Source organism: Zootoca vivipara, chromosome 1 (assembly GCF_965207765.1).
Source record: "Zootoca vivipara chromosome 1, rZooViv2.hap1.1, whole genome shotgun sequence".
Lineage (NCBI taxonomy): Eukaryota > Metazoa > Chordata > Lepidosauria > Squamata > Lacertidae > Zootoca > Zootoca vivipara.
In genome coordinates, this window is record NC_142582.1 from 100468941 (window position 1) to 100487026 (window position 18086).

The 18086-nt window shown below is 43.3% G+C and overlaps 1 protein-coding gene across 2 annotated transcripts in view; it reads left to right on the forward strand.

Annotated features, from left to right (window-relative positions):
• NUBPL (NUBP iron-sulfur cluster assembly factor, mitochondrial) overlaps positions 1-18086 on the forward strand; it is a 67704-nt gene that overhangs the window by 5960 nt on the left and 43658 nt on the right. For both annotated transcript variants that reach the window (XM_035109832.3, XM_035109852.3), the window contains exon 4: positions 17091-17181. In XM_035109832.3, the coding sequence (XP_034965723.1) occupies positions 17091-17181 (91 nt within the window). The remainder of the gene's footprint in view (positions 1-17090; positions 17182-18086) is intronic.

Sequence of the window (18086 nt, forward strand, 5' to 3'; positions counted from 1 at the left end):
CTATAAATCTAGTTTTAGAAATTCCATCTTGCCTAGAAATGACTAGTTTATTAATGCTGTGCGTACATGTAGAACTGAATCTTAATTATGTATTCCAGTTTTTTTTGTTATAAGATGTTTTGTTCCATTGGGCCCGTAAGACACACCCAGACAATGGTTTCTTGTGCACATGGTTGGACAATTGTGTGTTAAACCAGCAACATGAGAAGCTTTCAAAAATAGTATGTTCATAGTTTACCTACCATTCAATAATAATAATAATAATAATAATAATAATAATAATAATAATATATTTATACCCCGCCCATCCGGCCGGGTTCCCCCAGCCACTCTGGGCGGCTTCCAACAAAACATTAAAATACAGAAATCCATCAAACATTAAAAGCTTCCCTAAACAGGGCTGCCTTGAGATGCCTTCTAAAGGTCTGGTAATTGTTGTTCTCTTTGACCTCTGGTGGGAGGGCATTCCACAGGGTGGGTGCCATTACCGAGAAGGCCCTCTGCCTGGTTCCCTGTAACTTGGCTTCTCGTAGCGAGGAAACCGCCAGAAGGCCCCCGGCGCTGGACCTCAGTGTCCGGGCAGAACAATGGGGGTGGAGACGCTCCTTCAGGTATACTGGACCGAGGCCGTTTAGGGCTTTAAAGTTCAACATGTGGACTAGGAAGATCAGTACACTGGATATCTCTTGATTTTCAAACCTGCCACATAGACATGTCTGTACTTTAGTGTAGATGTGTGCAGTATTTCAGTTTGTTTGTATTAAATCAACAAAAGTAGAGCTGACTTTAGTACTTGGATTTCAGAGCTGTTCTGAGTTGGTGTATGTGACTACTTCTCACTGCAGATGAAATAATTTAGTTGATGGAAGATTCTGATTCAGTAACGAATGTCAAGGTCATCCATGTCAAGTATTGCTTAAAGCAAAGGGAGTGTTCGGTCCAGTCCTGGCTCTCTGTATCTGTAACAACTTCAAGTTACCAAATCATTACAGCTGGCTTAGTTAATTAACGACAAGAATGTGCAGTTCTCCGAGGCTGTACTGAGATTTCTCAACTTCTGCTGCTTTCCCCCTGAAGCAAATGGGCTTTGCTCAACTATCCTCCTTCTTAACTGGTTTTTTAGTTTTGACAGGAGATTCTTTTTAACCCTCAGAAACGGCAGTAGCCAATTCTGCTCCCCCAGGAGCCCTGTAGGAGATCTTTTGGCTTTTCTGCCAAGCTCACTCGCATGCACATTAGGACAACTGTGTATGAAAGCTGCATTGCCCCAGACAATTTATTATAGCAGAAAGAACTCAAATTAGTAGAAGCCAGGCATAATACATCAAGATTGCTTGTTTAGGAACACTGCATTTTAGTGAGCAAACACCAGCTGTGCATGACTGAGGATGGCCCAAATCCAGTTGGGAAATTGTGCTTATGCTGTCATTGTGCAGGATAACTACCTATTCAAACTGCTTTAAAAATTCTTTTTTTACTAAGGGCTGTGATCTAAGCAGCCCTCCTCCTCACCCCCATTTTTGTTTGTGGCAGTAGAAGAGCACCCTTGAGGTACTTGCAGAAAATTAGTTTTATATATAAATAAATGTGTGCCAACTACAGCAAAGCTGAGTCAAGTATTCAGCACTGAAGATGGTATGCAGCTCATTTGTCTGTGTGCAATCAGCACAATCTTGCATGAGACATTCATCTTTGGTTGGTTGCCATATTGCCTTTTCCCAAATTTTAAAATGCACAGGTAAAAAAACCACCTATATTTTGCCTTTGGAAAACTATTGCATGAGAGACTGCAGTCATTGAGGGTTTGGGAGACAGAGAGATCAAATTTCAGAGAGGAAGATGGGAGTTCTCTTGTCACATTGTACATCCTGGTCCCAAATCTACTTCCATTCAGTCTAACGCCAAAATGCATGCTTGCACACACACACACCTGCACATAGCCTGAAGGCTCTGTTGAGGGTTTTTTAAGGAAACCCCCAAAGCTGTTGAGCTTTCTTTAGGAAAACCCAAAAGTTGTTGAGCTTTTGTTAGACAAACACCAAACAAAGTTTACAAAAATACGATTTTTTGATTGACTTGGCTAAGATCCAGGACAAAGTGCCTCTTTCGGAAATTCCCCCCAGATGTCAGTTTTGCCTTTGAAATCCCGGTAATTTCCATAAAAATCCAGACATATGGCAGCCATAATTCATTCCCTGTTCCATAGTCTGCCCTACAGTGGCCTATAAAGCATTCCGTATTAGTAAACTGGGCCCTTCTTAACTCAGAGATTTATGGAAACTAGGCAGAGAAGTCTGCAGAGTGGCCATTCTGAACACTTTAGAATTTTTAAATAGCATGTTCTGAAAAGGCAAGAAAGCAGGGAATGAATACTACCAGGAACAGATATCTGAAAATCAGAATTGGCTCTGCTAGACTCCCTGGAAAAGACCCTGATGTTGGGAAAGATGGAGGGCACAAGGAGAAGGGGATGACAGAGGACGAGATGGTTGGACAGTGTTCTCGAAGCTACGAACATGAGTCTGACCAAACTGCGGGAGGCAGTGGAAGACAGGAGTGCCTGGCGTGCTCTAGTCCATGGGGTCACGAAGAGTCGGACACAACTAAACGACTAAACAACAACAAAGCAAAACCAGGCCATTTTCAGTAAAGAACTCTTGTAACAGAGAGGTAGCCAGCAGAGGGAGTGCTTTTCATCATTTTCCTTCATACGGCACTCTGGTCATGACATCATCAAATAAATTTTTTATTTTAAAAATTCCCACACAACTCTTTATTAGCAACAGAATCAGTTTGAAGAACAGGAAATGGAGGTGCAGAGTAAAAACATGCTAAGTATTCTCATCTGTGAGAGTCAATGCAGAGTTGCAGATGGACCAAAAAGTTTCTTCAGTGCAGTATGTTGGTTAGCTTACACTTCGCTAGATAACCTTGTGCTTGTGATATCTGCTTGCCTTTTGCTGGTTTCAAATATAGCAGCTTAAATTCTTGAAAAACAAATCATCCAGGAAAGGGAACATAGGTGAAAATGGCTGCCAAATGAAGTTCAAATACAGTTAAGAAGGATAAAATTTCAGGATCAAAAGTTAGGTTTAGGTTTTGGTGTATGTTAAGCCTCGTAATTTTACCTATGAAGCCATAATAATAAAGGAATGGACACTTATGGGCATGAATCCTGTCAGTAGGTCGTGGATGTCCTTGTTCATGCACTCTTGCCCTTATTTAGAGAAGATCCCTATCTGGAGACACTTCTACGCACAGGTCTTCTCTGAATTAAGGAACTGTGGATGTGGAAATCTTATGAGCATCTGTATACAGATGTTGCTCATTAGCACTACACCAAAAGCAATGTATCCAAATCCATCTTCTGGCTGTCAATTAGTGATACATAGCTACGTGTGCCTAGGTTAAACTGGAGCCCTTGTATCTAGAAGAACAATACTGTTGTTGTTGTTGTTTAGTCGTGTCCGACACTTTGTGACCCCATGGACCAGAGCACGCCAGGCACTCCTGTCTTCCACTGCCTCCCGCAGTTTGGTCAGACTCATGTTGGTAGCTTCGAGAACACTGTCCAACCATCTCGTCCTCTGTCGTCCCCTTCTCCTTGTGCCCTCAATCTTTCCCAACATCAGGGTCTTTTCCAGGGAGTCTTCTCATCTCATGAGGTGGCCAAAGTATTGGAGCCTCAGCTTCACGATCTATCCTTCCAGTGAGCACTCGGGGCTGATTTCCTTAAGAATGGATAGGTTTGATCTTCTTGCAGTCCATGGGACTCTCAAGAGTCTCCTCCAGCACCATAAGAGTCTGCACCATGGTGCTGGAGAAGAACAATACTGCTTTACCATAAAACAAATAAACACCAGGTCAAACCAGCATTGTTCTGTGCATTGGTTTCTTGAAGAAGTAGGTCTCATTATTCACTGCTTTTGACACCTCTTTAATTTAGCCCATGGGAGTGCAGCAGTATGGTTCAGAGAACCTCCATTATCTTGGGTTGCAATCCTATGCACATTTGAAGTAAGTCCCATTGAACACAGAGACTTGTAGGACTGGGTTGTTAAACAAAGTTATATCCCCCCCCCACTCTTCCACACAAATGAGCGGCAAACGAGAAAGCAGCAAAATAATACAATTAAAAACAGATAAATGTTGTAATGAAAATTGCTAAGAACATCTAAACATGGTCAACCACCCTAATAACAGCTAATAATTTCAAGGTTGCTAGGAATAGTGTATTTCCGCCACCTAATGCTTGGGTGAATGCAAATGTTTTGGTTTTTAAATTCCTCCTGAATATTGAGGGAGACAGATTTATCCCAGCAGGAGGGCATTCCCTAAATGGGGAAGCCCTACTGCAAAGGTCTCCCCTACTGATTGTCTTGCCTGAGATGCTTGATATTGATATTGAGAGGTTCGCTCTTAGGTACTTGGGTCCCAAACCATTAAAACCTTGGCATACTAACATCTTGAATTTCAGGCCTGGCTACGCAATGTCTTATTGGGAAGCCCTGCTTACCAACCTAGCAGCTGCATTCAGCACTGGTTGCAGTTTCCAGGCCATCTTTGAGTGCAGCACCACATCGAGCGCCTGGCAGTGGGAGCACAATTGGACCTTTAGGGGGGTTGTTACTAATCATGGACAACCAAGGCCACCTGGACTTTAACTGACCCAACTTCTTTCCAGTAGTGCAACGTAGGCAATGAGTGAATAACAAGGCTTTCGAACAAATTTTTCCAAAGCAAATTGTGCTTAAGATTTTAGAAAAGGTAGAACAAGCTAAACAGTTTAAGAATATTATTTTAGGGGAGAAAAAGTAATTTATGGTTTGAGTGAGAGCGGAAAAAAGCAAATGTTGATAAAGGCAAACACATATGCCTGTTTAAGAGTTTCCTAACAAATTCAGCATTTACCAGTTTGGATCCGTTCATTGTCCGATACTGGCTTCTCTTGCTAGCACTTTCCAATACTTCAGCTCTCTTAAAGTGTGTAAGAGCTCTTCAACTTTTTGAATCCATGGCTCTCTTTCTCTCTTCAGTTCTTCCTCAGGGGTTCTCAAATTGTTGTCTGTGGTTCGCAAGCTTCATTCAGGTGACCCATGGCATGCTGGTATTGAATATTCATATTGACTTTTAATTGTATTCTTATTGCTTATTTCGTTTCTTATTGCATTTTATTGGATTTAAATTGGAATACTATGGGATGCTAATTGTAATAAAGGTAAAGGTAAAGGGACCCCTGACCATTAGGTCCAGTCGTGACCGACTCTGGGGTTGCGCGCTCATCTCGCATTATTGGCCAAGGGAGCCAGCGTACAGCTTCCAGGTTATGTGGCCAGTATGACTAAGCCGCTTCTGGCAAACCAGAGCAGCACATGGAAACGCCGTTTACCTTCCCGCTGTAGCGGTTCCTATTTATCTACTTGCATTTTGACGTGCTTTCGAACTGCTAGGTTGGCAGGAGCTGGGACCAAGCAACGGGAGCTCACCCCGTCACAGGGATTCGAACCGCCGACCTTCTCATCAGCAAGCCCTAGGCTCAGTGGTTTAACCACAGCGCCACCTGGGTCCCCAACTAAAAATATGGAACGCTTCACGAATTTGCGTGTCATCCAAATTCGTGAAGCGTTCCATATATTTTAGTTTTTAGTTTAATTGTAATACTGTACAATAAAATACAATGTAAGAGATAAGCTTCCAGTGCAGCTCTTTACAATTGCTGCAAAAGGCAGAAAAAATTGTTATGTGGTCTGCCAAGTCTGTTGGCAATTTTCAAGTGCTCCATAGGCTGGGGAGGGGGGTTAGTTTGGGGATCACTGATTTTTCAAATCCCCTCCCAAACCTTTAGCCAATCAAGAGGAGAAGAGACCCCTCATTAAATTTTGGTTTCCCCTTAATTGCAGATTCCTAGGTTGAACTTAGACCCTCTTGTGCAGAGCTATTTGAGCTAAGCATCTCTTCAAACTTCTGTACTTCCTTTGAACTTTTGGCCCTTTTGTGTAGGAGAGACTTTAAAGCAAAAAGCAAGCATCTTACTTTGCAACTTTGCAAAAACAATATGGCTGAAAGTCCTCTTGCTTCATGATTGTGTTGATCCATGCTGTATTAGGCTACATATGAAGTTTTGCAAATCCACTTGGAAATGTTTTGATGTGTGTTCTTAAACACAGTTCTTTTATTTATAGATCTATGTGCATTGATGGAGTAAAGCATACATCTGTGAACTATTTTTTTAAAAAAGTTTTGAGATGTTTGTAGTGTCCAAAGATGGCATTGCCATTGTCATTGCCAAGCTTTGTCATGCCTCTCCCCTTTGCCCCCGTGTCCATTCCCGAGTATTCTTTTGGTTTGTTACAAATGGGAGAACCTGTAGATGGAAAAAGAGTGCTACTTAGGTTTAAGCACAAGCTAGGCAGTTTTCCAAATATTTATCCTTCAAATGGTAATTAGGGGATAAAGCATTAGAGTGACTATTTGAAGGGGTTTGATTAGCTGTGCATGCAGATAAAAGAAATGAGTCATGAATCTTCATAATCAGGTAAATTATGTGTTTTGTCTGAGAACAAAGGAGTTCGAAAATGGTGTTGAAGTCTTTGAAATCTGGCATGAAAATGTGGCTTCCCGATCTCTTAAATTGCAGCTTTCGTACAGTAGACACGAAACAGCATAATCTGTCAGAGTAACACTCCAGTGGGTTTTTAAATAGCTTTGTGCATTATAAAGAAACATTATTTTTTGAGAAAAGAAAAGAAGAAGTGCTAAATGAGATATTTGCTTTGATCTACATGATTACCTAAAATGGTACTGTCTCCCAATTGACATGTATATCAAGAGGTTCACAGAAAGGAATTGGTGGAATGTGCAGTGATGATGCTAAGCAATGGCTGTGAACAGACATTAATTCTTTTACAGCCTTCAAGATGGCATGATAGAGGTATTATTGCCCAGAGAGCACACATTCATTTCCCACCCTCTCTATTTCACTAAGGCTTTGATCAAACAGGATTTGCAGGTTTTTAGTTTTTCAAAATAATAGAAAGCCTGTCTCACCATAGTGGGAGGGAGCCTTCCCACCCCAATATGTGCATTGATGGCCAACAAGAACTCTGTTATTCTGCCATTCTCTAAAAAGCTAATGTCTGCACTTAGGCTAAGGTTACCAGATTCCCCCCCCCAATAAATCCGGGGACACGTTAAACAAACAAACAAACAAACAAACAAACACTACACGTTAAGGACATTGATGCTGCAGCGATGGCGGTAGCATAGGGGCGGCTGCCGCCTTGACCTCAACTGCCACGTTTCCCCTTCCTCCAAGGTTTGTGTCTCCTTTCTCCATGAGCCTGGGCAGCCCCTGAGTTGTTGGTTCTTTGGTGGTGTTGGTGGTGGGGAAGCTGTGAGAGGTGGGTAAGGCATGGAAGGTGGAGAAGGAGAGCCGAGAGCGGCGGCAAGGCTCAGGCAGCGCGATGCCTCCCTTCCCATTGGAGCAGCCCCAATCCCATTCCTACTTGCATGCAAACAGGAGGGGGCAGGGATCTCTCAGGCAGCAAAATGCCCCCCTTCCCATCAGAGCAGCCCCAATCCCATTCCTACTAGCGTGCAAGCAGGAGGGGCCGTGCTTCCCGTTGCCTAATGGAGAGATCCCTGCCCCCTCCTGCTTGCACACAAGCTCTGATAGGCAGCATGAAGCCTCCCTTCACAGCTTAGTTGCTGGGGTCAGGGAAGGTGGAGGCAGCCCAGAAGCTGCATCTTGGAGCCCCTGCACCACCATCCTGTGGGGACTTCTGAGCAACTCCTGAGCCAGCCAGAGCCAACTGCTCCGGGCTCCTGAGACTGCCACTGCTGCATTTCCTGGGGACATTAGATAAAATCCAGGGACATTCCGGGGATGGAATTTGTCCGGGGACATATTTGCAAATCTGGGGACTGTCCCCGGGAAACGGGGACATCTGGTAACCCTAATTTAGGCTGTGCTTGTCATAACAAGCTATTGAAATAAGTCAGATACTGTACAGTGTTTGTATGCGTTTTGATAAATTGGCAGAAAATGCTAATGGGACTTGAGGCCAGCTCAGGACATTTTAATATGTGAAGTTGAACATGTAGTGGTATCCCTTTTCCTTCTAATTAATCAAGGATACAACCCCTGAGAAGTTACCTGGTATCAATGAACTGAAGCCTTGGAAGTGCTCAGATTACATTCTAGTAAATCCTGCCACACTTAATGGCAACTGACTCACCTTATTATGTATTAGGGCTGCCTAATGGAGCAGGGGTCTGTATATATATATATATATATATATATATATATATATATATATATATAGGTTTTGCACTGCTAGGTAAAGGTAAAAGGTAAAGGACCCCTGGATGGTTAAGTCCAGTCAAAGGCAACTATGGGGTTGCAGAGCTCATCTCGCTTTCAGGCCGGGGGAGCCTGCGTTTGTCCACAGACAGCTTTCCAGGTCATGTGGCCAGGATGACTAAACCGCTTCTGGCACAACGGAACACCGTGACGGAAACCAGAGCACACGGAAACTCTGTTTACCTTCGTGCCGCAGCGGTACCTATTTATCTGCTCGCACTGACATGCTTTTGAACTGCTAGGTTGGCAGGAGCTGGGACAGAGCAATGGGAGCTCACCCCGTCACGGGGATTCGAACTGCCGACCTTCTGATCGGCAAGGCCAAGAGGCTCAGTGGTTCAGACCACAGCGCCACCCTTTACACTGCTAGACAGTGTAGTGAGCTATTACTGATAGTTTTAGGAACACCCTCTATCAAGGACTGAGGTTCTGTTTGCCCAATGGTAGTAATGTTTTACATCTATCTATATATGTAAAAGTAATGTAATAGATTTCTTTAACTAAGGATGCCTGACCTTTCACCAAAAACCCAGTAACCACATCCTTAATCTGCACAAGTAAAAAAATAAGCCCCTCCATGAGGTACCCCTTACGTTGCAAGGCTACACAACTTGAAAAATCACAACTGCAAAAATGATCTCTTACAATCCAATACTTGGATACACTGGAGGTGAATATGCTGCAGTTCCTCCTTATAAATAGCATTATATGCAGGGGTCCACCAATACGGTAGACAATGGCATCCATAAGTTTAACATGGGCAACCAGTGATGAAAGCCTCTTTAAGGTGCCACTGTAGAAGTGTGTTGTTGTTGTTGTTGTTTAGTCGTTTAGTCGTGTCCGACTCTTTGTGACCCCATGGACCATAGCACGCCAGGCACTCCTGTCTTGCACTGCCTCCTGCAGTTTGGTCAAACTCATGTTCGTAGCTTCGAGAACACTGTCCAACCATCTTGTCCTCTGTCGTCCCCTTCTCCTAGTGCCCTCAATCTTTCCCAACATCAGGGTCTTTTCCAAGGATTCTTCTCTTCTCATGAGGTGGCCAAAGTATTGGAGCCTCAGCTTCATGATCTGTCCTTCCAGGGAGCACTCAGGGCTGATTTCCTTAAGAATGGATAGGTTTGATCTTCTTGCAGTCCATGGGACTCTCAAGAGTCTCCTCCAGCACCATAATTCAAAAGCATCAATTCTTCGGCGATCAGCCTTCTTTATGGTCCAGCTCTCACTTCCATACATCACTACTGGGAAAACCATAGCTTTAACTATACGGACCTTTGTCGGCAAAGTGATGTCTCTGCTTTTTAAGATGCTGTCTAGGTTTGTCATTGCTTTTCTCCCAAGAAGCAGGCGTCTTTTAATTTCGTGACTGCTGTCACCATCTGCAGTCATCAAGGAGCCCAAGAAAGTAAAATCTCTCACTGCCTCCATTTCTTCCCCTTCTATTTGCCAGGAGGTGATGGGACCAGTGGCCATGATCTTGGTTTTTTTGATGTTGAGCTTCAGACCATATTTTGCGCTCTCCTCCTTCACCTTCATTAAAAGGTTCTTTAATTCCTCCTCGCTTTCTGCCATCAAGGTTGTGTCATCTGCATATCTGAGGTTGTTGATATTTCTTCCGGCAATCTTAATTCCGGCTTGGGATTCATCTAGTCCAGCCTTTCGCATGATGAATTCTGCATATAAGTTAAATAAGCAGGGAGACAATATACAACCTTGTCGTACTCCTTTCCCAATTTTGAACCACTCAGTTGTTCCATATCCAGTTCTAACTGTAGCTTCTTGTCCCACATAGAGATTTCTCAGGAGACAGATGAGGTGATCAGGCACCCCCATTTCTTTAAGAACTTGCCATAGTTTGCTGTGGTCGACACAGTCAAAGGCTTTTGCATAGTCAATGAAGCAGAAGTAGACGTTTTTCTGGAACTCTCTAGCTTTCTCCATAATCCAGCGCATGTTTGCTATTTGGTCTCTGGTTCCTCTGCCCTTTCGAAATCCAGCTTGCACTTCTGGGAGTTCTCGATCCACATACTGCCTAAGCCTGCCTTGTAGAATTTTAAGCATAACCTTGCTAGCGTGTGAAATGAGCGCAATTGTGCGGTAGTTGGAGCATTCTTTGGCACTGCCCTTCTTTGGAATTGGGATGTAGACTGATCTTCTCCAATCCTCTGGCCATTGCTGAGTTTTCCAAACTTGCTGGCATATTGGGTGTAGCACCTTAACAGCATCATCTTTTAAAATTTTAAATAGTTCAGCTGGAATATCATCACTTCCACTGGCCTTGTTATTAGCAGTGCTTTCTAAGGCCCATTTGACTTCACTCTCCAAGATGTCTGGCTCAAGGTCAGCAACCACACTACCTGGGGTGTATGAGACCTCCATATCTTTCTGGTATAATTCCTCTGTGTATTCTTGCCACCTCTTCTTGATGTCTTCTGCTTCTGTTAGGTCCTTACCACTTTTGTCCTTGATTATGGTAATCTTTGTACGAAATGTTCCTTTCATATCTCCAATTTTCTTGAACAGATCTCTGGTTTTCCCCATTCTGTTGTTTTCCTCTATTTCTTTGCATTGCTCATTTAAGAAGACCCTCTTGTCTCTCCTTGCTGTTTTTTGGAAATCTGCATTCAGTTTCCTGTATCTTTCCCTATCTCCCTTGCATTTTGCTTGCCTCCTCTCCTCCGCTATTTGTAAGGCCTCGTTGGATAGCCATTTTGCTTTCTTGCATTTCCTTTTCCTTGGGATGGTTTTCGTTGCTGCCTCCTGTATAATGTTACGAGCCTCCATCCATAGTTCTTCAGGCACTCTGTCCACCAAATCTAAATCCTTAAACCTGTTCCTCACTTCCACTGTGTATTCATAAGGGATTTGATTCAGATTGTATCTTACTGGCCCAGTGGTTTTTCCTACTTTCTTCAGTTTAAGCTGGAATTTTGCTATAAGAAGCTGATGATCTGAGTTACAGTCAGCTCCAGGTCTTGTTTTTGCTGACTGTATAGAGCTGCTCCATCTTTGGCTGCAGAGAATATAATCAATCTGATTTCGATGCTGCCCATTTGGTGATATCCATGTGTAGAGTCGTCTCTTGTGTTGTTGGAAGAGAGTGTTTGTGATGACCAGCTTGTTCTCTTGACAGAACTCTATTAGCCTTTGCCCTGCTTCATTTTGAACTCCAAGGCCAAACTTGCCAGTTGTTCCTTTTATCTCTTGATTCCCTACTTTAGCATTCCAATCCCCTGTAATGAGAAGAACATCCTTCTTTGGTGTCATTTCTAGAAGTTGTTGTAGGTCTTCATAGAATTGGTCAATTTCACTTTCTTCAGCACCGGTAGTTGGTGCATAAACTTGGATTACTGTGATGTTAAAAGGTCTGCCTTGGATTCGTATCGAGATCATTCTGTCATTTTTGAGATTGCATCCCATTACAGCTTTTGCCACTCTTTTGTTGACTATGAGGGCCACTCCATTTCTACTACGGGATTCTTGCCCACAGTAGTAGATATGATAGTCACCTGAACTGAATTCGCCCATTCCCTTCCATTTTAGTTCACTGATGCCCAGGATGCCGATATTTATTCTTGTCATCTCATTTTTGACCACATCCAGCTTACCTCCACTCATGGTTCTTACATTCCAGGTTCCTATGCAATATTTTTCTTTACAGCATCGGACTTTCCTTTCGCTTCCAGGCATATCCGCAACTGAGCGTCCTTTCGGCTTTGGCCCAGCCGCTTCATCAGCTCTGAATCTACTTGTACTTGTCCTCCGCTCTTCCTCAGTAGCATGTTGGACGCCTTCCGACCTGAGGGGCTCATCTTCCAGCGTCATAACTTTTATATGCCTGTTGTCTTTGTCCATGGAGTTTTCTTGGCAGGGATACTGGAGTGGCTTGCCAGTTCCTTCTCCAGGTGGATCACGTTTAGTCAAAACTCTCCACTATGACCTGTCCATCTTGGGTGGCCCTGCATGGCATAGCTCATAGCTTCTCTGAGTTATTCAAGCCCCTTCGCCACGACAAGGCATTGATCCATGAAGGGGACTGTAGAAGTAAGGTTCATTAAAAGATGGTGGCAGCATGGGGAAGCAGAGAGTGCCTCTTTCAAAATGGGTCAAGATGTAGCATCAGTATAATGGATTTGGGTTTGTTACAAACATATGTGCCCACATCTCTCAATTCCTCCCTCTACCCCCCCCCCCCAAAAAAATTATTGGGCACTGGATGAACGTAGTCTTTTGAACAGGAAACAGGAAAGCTGACCCTTATTAACTACCGGAAACAATAGCTGACAGTCAAGCCTATCCAAAATTTGTGGCCTGCCAGCAGCAAGCATAAATAAGATGTCAATTTACAGCATCAAATAAAGGCAGGTGCTGATTATGGAACACTCGACCTTTGTGAAAGATCCCGCAGAATTCAAGTTGCAAAATTGGTATTATAGTGGCCTGGTCAAACCTCAGAATTTGGTGTTGGGTGGGAGTGGAGCTAATGATGATTTCTGGTGGTTAGGGGATTAGGGTTCTGGGACACAGTTGGCTTTACATGCTGGGGGATTGGGCTGCCATATTTTCAGCGGGACACCAAATAAATGAAAAATCAGTTATTCCTTAATAACGAAAACCACTTCTATAACCTCATCGCTTAGCTCATGTGTGACTGTGCATTTTAGTGCATCTGAATGATCAGTATTGAGAAAGGTACAAGTTGAATAAGAACAGCTATTTTTAAGTTCAGAAGCATTTCTTGCTTAAAACGGAATCCTGCTTTTTAAATACCAGCTTCTAATAATAATAATAGCTTTAGGCCAGCACCCTGCTTTGCTAACAGCAGTAGGCTTGTACGTATTCAAAAGTTTCTTGCAGAAGCAGAAAGATGCTTCAATTCAGGCAAGGCAGGTGCATGACTTCCAGTTAAGCTTGTCTTAGTGGGCAGCAGTTGATATCCCTGCCCCTCCACTTCATGACATCCCCACCCCCATCGCATGCTTCACCAAAGGTAGTTATTATAATTTATTTCCTGCTCGCTTGCATGGCGGGTTACAACAGTTAACCTACAATGTTTAAAAGTGGATCAAAAACAACTTGCAATCACAGAAGTAAGATGGGTTCCAAAAATTATACATCTCAGGTGTCAAAGGCTGGGGGCAAAGAGGTGTTGCAGGAGCTGCTGAATGGCATGGACTGTTGTGCCATTTTAGATGACTTTCAGAAGACATCTGAAGGCATCCCGGTTTAGGGAAGTTTTTAATGTTTGATGTTTTCTTGTATTTTTAATAATCTGTTGGGAGCCACCCAGAGTGGCTGGGGAGACTCTGCCAGATGGTAGGCGGGGTATAAGTAATAACAACATCTTCTTCCCTGCAAATTGGACAGAGTTAGCCTCCCTCAGCCTGCCCCATTCAGCACCCTCCCCTGACCATTGGTGGGGAATTGTGTAGGGGGCGTTGTGTAGGTCATGGTGGAAAGAAAACCCATCTTCCTCCAGCCATGTTGCAGTAGCTTAAGTTGGGATTGGAGTCCAGAACTGGGTTTAGTTTGCTCAGGATCTCAACCATCCCCAGTGCCAAGTCTAAACGCCGTCCTGGTTAAATGCTGCCAGAAATAGCGATTTCAGTTAATCTTCTCTTAAACAACATTCACATGTTTCCAAAGCAAAGTTTTCTCCATTGCTGATCAATTCTTTTACAGCTCGAAAGCATTTCTAATGTTTTAAACCAAACCTCCTTCAATTTCTTGCCTTCTATCCAGCCGTATGTAGTAGTTGAGAGCAATTATGCTCTATCATCCTGGTGGCTATCTCTTTTAAAAACACTGCAGAAGTGTGAAGTTGGAAGGGCAGCCCTTAACAAAATAGCCCATATTCGCTGTGAAGTAGTGCTGCAAATAGAGGTCTTGAACTGCTAAGGTGTGCTGTCCCTGCAGGGTAAGGAAATAACTTGCTAAGACAAAGCTAAAGCTAGTAAACTGTGCCAAACGCTACAGAGAAGATAATGCTTTGTCTACTCTGGTCTTCAAGTTCTTTTGTAGCCTGGATACAGAACTGGCTACATTTCAGCATGAAAGCAACAATATCTGTTTTCTTATGTGTTGTTTGTATATATCCGCTGCCTATTATTCTAGTCCCTTTAGGCAACACACAGCAAAAATCAATACAATAAAATACTGGATCAGATAAAACAAAATCGGCGAATAAAATCACACACACACTATTGAAAGCACTACAGTAATTCCATGAAAGTTAAAATAAAATGCTCAAATGCTGCCAAATTAGAGACTAAATAATAAGTAATATTGACTTTAAGATACAGTATTAAATTTGTATAAAGATGTTTAAAAGGTTCGGGGGTAAACAGAATTTTCACCTGCTGCTGAAAAATGTCACTATAAGCAGCAAGTGGATCTCTCTAGGGATAATGTTCACAACCAGGGGGCCACCACTGAAAAGACCCTCTGTGTTTGGCACCCTCAATATTATAGATGAAGAAGGCACTACAAAGTATCTTGATAAAAATAAGTTTGAAGTACAGTTTCACCTAAAAGGTAGGTAGCTATGTTGGTCTGACGTAGTCAAAACAAAATAAAAAAATTCCTTCCAGTAGCACCTTAGAGACCAACTAAGTTTGTCATTGGTATGAGCTTTCGTGTGCATGCACACTTCTTCAGATACCAATCTGAAGAATCTGTTTGTACCGGTATGTGTGCATGTGTATGCACTACTGTATAACGTATAATATTCCTTCATGCAGTTCTTAAGCTAGACTCTATTCTAGAAAAACTTTATGCCACAAAGCTTATGCATGCTATGGACTTACTTGCTACATAGGAACATAAGAAGCTCTCTTAAGGACCGCCTCTCCCATATGAACCGATCCAAACTCTGTGATCATCCTCTGAGGCCCTTCTTCATGTGCCTCCTCGGCAAGAGGGTCATGAAAACAGGCCTTTTTTGTGGTAGCTCCCCGCTTGTGTAATGCTTTCCCCAGGAAGACTCACCAGGTGCCTTTGTTACATATTTTAGGCACCAGGCAAAAACATTCTTCTTCTCTTAGGCGTTTGGCTAATTAAACAACCTATGGCCTTTTAAACTGTGTGTGGGGTGGTAGTATTGTTTTTGTTTGCTACTATGTTATATATTTTGGGTTTTTATATTGTAAACTGCCCTGTGATCCTCGGATGAAAGGCGTACAGAAATCTAATAAACGAATAAACATACAGCACCACCCCACACACAGTTTAAAAGGCCATAGGTTGCTTAGTTAGTCGAAGGTCCTGTGTGAGTGCCTGGAAGCGGTTGGAGGATGGATGGCGGTTAACAGATTGAAGTTGAATCCCGACAGGATCGAAGTACTGTTTGTGGGGGACAGGAGGCGGGCAGGTGTGGAGGACTCCCTGGTCCTGAATGGGGTAACTGTGCCCCTGAAGGACCAGGTGCGCAGCCTGGGAGTCATTTTGGACTCACAGCTGTCCATGGAGGCACAGGTTAATTCTGTGTCCAGGGTAGCTGTCTACCAGCTCCATCTGGTACGCAGGCTGAGACCCTACCTGCCCGTGGACTGTCTCCCCAGAGTGGTGCATGCTATGGTTATCTCCAGCTTGGATTACTGCAATGTGCTCTACGTGGGGCTACCTTTGAAGGTGACCCGGAAACTGCAACTAATCCAGAATGTGGCAGCCTGACTGGTGACTGGGAGCGGCCTGAGAGATCTACACTGGCTCCCAGTATGTTTCTGAGCACAATTCAAAGTGTTGGTGTTGACCTTTAAAGCCCTAAACAGCCTTGGTCCTGTATACCTGAAGGAGCATCTCCACCTCCACCATTCAGCCCGGACACTGAGATCCAGCGCCGAGGGCCTTCTGGCGGTTCCCTCATTGCGAGAAGTGAGGTTACAGGGAACCAGACAGAGGGCCTTCTTGCTGGTAGCACAAAGTCCCCGTGGAAAGCCCTTCCATCAGATGTCAAGGAAAGAAGCAGCTATCTTAATTTTAAAAGACATCTGAAGGCAGCCCTGTTTAGGGAAGCTTTTAATATTTAATGTTGTATTGTTTTAATATTCGATTGGGAACCGCCCAGAGTGGCTGGGGAGACTCAGCCGGATGGGCGGGGTATAAATAAAAAATTATTATTATTATTATTATTATTATTATTATTATTATTAGCTCTTTTGGTCCGCCTGGCTTCGTATTGTCTACAGTGATTCACAGTAGCTCTCCAGGGTTACAGACAGAGGTCTCTCCCAGCCTTACCTGGAGATACCAGGGATTGAACCTGTGTCTTTCTGCATGCAAGTCATATGCTCTACCACTGAGCCATGGCCCTTCCCCGGCGGACTAATATGGCAGCTACCCTGTGAAAGAAATAATAATCCATCCTTCTCTGAATCTTTTTATTAATATCTTCCATTTATGCCAAGAGACACCTCTCAGTTTTTATTACTCTTAAACTTAAGTCTCAATATAATCTTGTATTAGCGACACTAGTCCAGCTTTTGTTACACATGGTAATCGTTGGAACCAGTTGGGAATGTGCTTATACTTCCATTAAGCACATCTACTGGCTGTGCATTTATATCCCTTGCTGAGTAGAGTAATTGAGTGCAGTTCTTTCTAGATTTAAAGCACCACTAGTTAATAAGTTACAAAAGTTAAATTAGAGCTAAAATTAAAGTTCGCTTACAACTGTTGTGCATAACTTTTTCCATTAAGAATGATGTGGCTGTGTGTTCTCCTTCCACAGACAAAAGCAGTTGGTTTGCTTGATGCAGATGTGTACGGGCCTTCCATCCCAAAGATGATGAATTTGAAAGGAAGTCCAGAAGTGACACCAAGTAAGTTTGGATGGATCTTACTGTTTTTCCCCTTCCCTCCCCAAAGTTACAAGGAAATCTTGAGAGGCAGTGATTATTTGTGATGGTGAGAGTCGGGGAAGATGCTCCTATCTTGCCAAATGACCATGCCATGGTAACAAAAATAGACTTGCATTGCATTGCATAAGGAGCTGCCTTTGACCACTGTTTGAAAACTGTAGCTCAAAATCCAGTTTTTAAGGGTGTTGCCTTGGGCTGGTTAATGAGAACATACATAGCAGCACTGAGAGAGATTCACAGACTTCCGGTCTACTCCTGAGCACACTTGAAAGTGATGTTGCTTACCTCTTAAAGCCATATATGACTTAGGACTTGGAGATGTGTTCTCATATCAACTTGCCCACGAGTTGAGATAATCTTTGGACCCTTGCCTTCAGGTGTCCCCATCATCCAAGATGGGACATGTGGCAACTAAATAGCAGCCCTTCTCAGTGATAACATCTGGAGTTCTCTTCCTGAGAGGCTCAACAGGCATCTATGTTAACTTTTTGGTGCCAAACAAATGTGAGTCCTAATCATTCCAGACTTCTTTTAATGCATCTACAGTGGTTCCCCGGTTTTTGAACATCTCCGTTGATGAACATTTTGGTTTTCGAACGCCGCAAACCCAGAAGTAAATGCTTCGGTTTTCAAACACGCCTCGGAAGTGGAACATGCCACGTGGCTTCCACTGAGTGCAGTATCCTGAGGCCTGGCTGTAGGCTATTGAGTTTTCGGTTTTCAAACGTTTCAGAACTCAAATGGTCTTCTGGAACGGATTGTGTTCAAAAACCGAGGTACCACCGTATTTGAAAGCATACTGTTTTCTTTTAAAAAACACACCATATTTTAACTGTGTTTTTAAATTGTCCTGGAATGTAGCTTTG